This window comes from Poromitra crassiceps, assembly GCF_964638095.1.
Source record: "Poromitra crassiceps genome assembly, chromosome: 16".
NCBI classification, from domain to species: domain Eukaryota; kingdom Metazoa; phylum Chordata; class Actinopteri; order Beryciformes; family Melamphaidae; genus Poromitra; species Poromitra crassiceps.
In genome coordinates this window covers 9,002,055-9,005,177 of record NC_139645.1, presented here as the reverse complement: position 1 = coordinate 9,005,177, position 3,123 = coordinate 9,002,055, and the positions used below count along the sequence as shown (strand labels likewise).

Below are 3,123 nucleotides of genomic sequence, written 5' to 3'. Positions count from 1 at the left end.
AAAAAAAAAAAAAAAAATCTCTCTTTTTTAGCACTCTTTCTAACTATAAATCCTATATAACTATAATAAGTTTTAATTTCCTCTCTTGCCCTCTTTTCACCACACTGTATGACACTGTATGACACTGTGTGCACTGTAAAAAACAACACAGGTGGTGTTGTGTTATGTTGTTTTGTTGAAATGTTAATAAATGGGAGCTTCCTCTACAATCCCCTCTGTGCATGAACCCTTACATATGGTAATTAAACATTAAAACACAAAAAAAAAAAAAAAAAAAACATTAAAACACCCGCGGCTTATAGTCCGGTGCGGCTTATATAAGAAAAAAATAGTCAACTTTGAAGGTGCGGCTTATACACCGGTGCGGCCTATAGTCCGGAATTTACGGTAGTTGTGTGGCTTAGCCTTCCCAAATGTTGAGGGTCGTTTTTTAGAATTTAAAACATAGAATTGGGAACGTTACATTCAATTTCATTCAGACTGCCTGTCACTTCCGCGGTGGCAGCCATGTTGACGAGTGAAAAGAACTACAAAGACCATGTACCCACTACTTGCCCAGACGAGCCTAAGCCCGCCTAAGGCTGCCGCTGATTCGTCGAGCAGGCATGGTTCGGCCAATCATCCTAACTGCCTGTGCATGACGAGATGGATTACGTCGAGAGAATTCTCTTTTGATCTCGCGAGGTTATCCATCTTGCAAGCAAGGTTAAGTGATCCCACCCACTGAAATCAATGTGGGTGGCTAGAAGTCCAGACTGATCTGTGGAGCGAAATCAGTACGGTCTTACCAGGCTAATATTAATAAATCCTCTGATGAAATAGATTTGCACGACTCTTCCCACTTGATCTTCCCATGTGTTATGTAATGTGCCCAAGTATGATATGGCACTGTTGACATTCTTCACAGCCCTTTCTGTACTGTATTTCAGTGCAGTGTGCTAACACCTCTTCTTTCTTTCTTTCTCCAAAGGTGCGCACTAGGATGGTGTCTGGGGAGGCAGGAGGGCACAGCTACCTGGTGGCATGCTGGCAGCCCATCCTGGTCCTGATGTTGGGCACCGTCCTTTCTGGGTCCACCACCGGTTGCCCGTCCCGATGCGACTGCAACGCTCAGGAGCGCTCGGTCGTGTGCCACCGACGGCGACTGGCAGCTCTTCCTGACGGCATCCCCATTGAAACAAAGCTTCTGGACATCAGCAAGAACCGCCTGAGAAGCCTGGGCCCTGAGGAGTTCATCAATTACCCTCAGCTGGAGGAGCTGCAGCTCAACGAAAACACCATCGCATCCATTGACCCCGGGGCCTTCAGCAACCTCGTCAACTTGCGGACTCTAGGGCTGCGCAGCAACCAGTTGAAGCTCATTCAGTTGGGAGTGTTCACAGGCCTGAGCAACCTCACTCAGCTGGATATTAGCGAGAACAAAATTGTCATCCTACTGGACTATATGTTCCAGGAACTGTACAACCTGAAGGGTCTGGAGGTCGGAGACAATGACCTAGTCTTCATCTCGCCCCGCTCTTTTCATGGCCTCAGCAATCTCGAAAGCCTCAATATTGAGCGATGCAATCTGGCTTCGGTGCCCACGGATGCCCTTAGCCATCTGCATAACTTGTTGTCACTTCGTTTGCGCCATCTCAACGTCAGTGTCATACGTGATTACTCCTTCAAGAGGCTGTATCGGCTCAGAGTGTTGGAGATTTCCAATATGCCCGCCCTGGATACCATGACCCCAAAATGCCTATTTGGATTAAACATCACGTCGCTGTCCATCACAAGCTGTAATCTTACTGCTGTCCCGTACCAAGCCATCCGTCACCTGGGCTTTCTTCGATTTCTCAACCTGTCTTTCAATCCCATTCATACTGTGGAAGGCAACCAGCTGTACAATCTACAGAAACTGCAGGCGTTTCACTTGGTCGGTGGGAGATTAACCACCATTGAGTCCTATTCCTTCCGAGGACTCAATCATCTCCGCATTCTTAACGTATCTAGCAATAGCCTGAGCACCCTGGAGGAGTCTGTCTTCCACTCCGTGGGGAACCTGGAGACCCTCGCTCTGTACGACAACCCTTTGGCCTGCGACTGTCGCCTGCTCTGGGTCTTCCGTCGGCGGTGGAGGCTCAACTTTAACAGACAGCAGCCCATGTGCGCGTCCCCCGAGGCCGTGCAAGGCAAAGAGTTCAAGGACTTCCCTGATATCCTCCCTTCGGACTATTTCATCTGCCAGAAGTCTAAGATTGGAGACCACAAGGTTCAAGAAAGCCATGTGGACGAGGGAACTACGGTCCACTTCGCTTGTCAAGCCGTGGGTGATCCGGTCCCTGTGATAATGTGGCTATCCCCTAGGAAGGAATTCATTACCACCAAAACTGCGGGGTCCAGACTTACCGTGTCTAATGAGGGCACGTTGGAGGTGCGTTACGCCCAAATTCAGGACAACGGTACCTACGTGTGCATTGCCAGCAATGCAGCAGGCAACGACACCAAACCTGCTCACCTCTTTGTGCATAGCTACTCTCCCAACTGGCCCCATCAGCCAAACAAAACATTTGCCTTCATCTCCAACCAGCCCAATGATGAAGGTGCAAATGTGACTCGGGCTACAATTGCATTCCCGTTCGATGTGAAGACACTAATCATTGCAACCACCATGGGATTCATCTCTTTCCTCGGAGTCGTCCTATTCTGTCTGGTTATTATCTTTCTCTGGAGTCGAGGGAAAAGGAATGCAAAGTCAAATATAGAGATTGAATATGTGCCACGAAAAGAAGAGGAGGTGGACGAGGATAGTCCGGCTGAGGCGTCATTAAAATTCAACATGAAAATCATGTGAGCCTCAGAAGGAGGTCACAAAAGCTGACAACCTGCACTCGGGGTGGATACTATCCTCGCTTGAAATATGTGCTCAGTTTGAGAGATAGAAATTGCACAACCGCAAGAGCATCTTGACTCCGTACCCTAGACTTTCTTCTTCTTTCTTTTTTTTACTCCAGGGACTAAATCTTTAAAAACGTTGCAAATGATGACTTTCAAGTATTAAAATTTCTGTGAATTTTTATCGGCAATAGTCAATAAGAAAAATAAGCCAGTCCTACAATATATGCTCCTTTTTGTCAACAAAGG

The 3,123-nt window shown here is 47.4% G+C and overlaps 1 protein-coding gene across 1 annotated transcript; it reads left to right on the top strand.

Annotated features, from left to right (window-relative positions):
* Window positions 1-982: 982 nt before the first annotated feature.
* lingo1b (leucine rich repeat and Ig domain containing 1b) lies at window positions 983-2,833 on the top strand (the record flags this gene model as incomplete). Its single annotated transcript, XM_083652634.1, has 1 exon — window positions 983-2,833. One exon carries the CDS (start codon window positions 983-985, stop codon window positions 2,831-2,833), a length of 1,851 nt encoding a protein of 616 aa, XP_083508760.1.
* Between the last annotated feature and the right edge of the window lie 290 nt (window positions 2,834-3,123).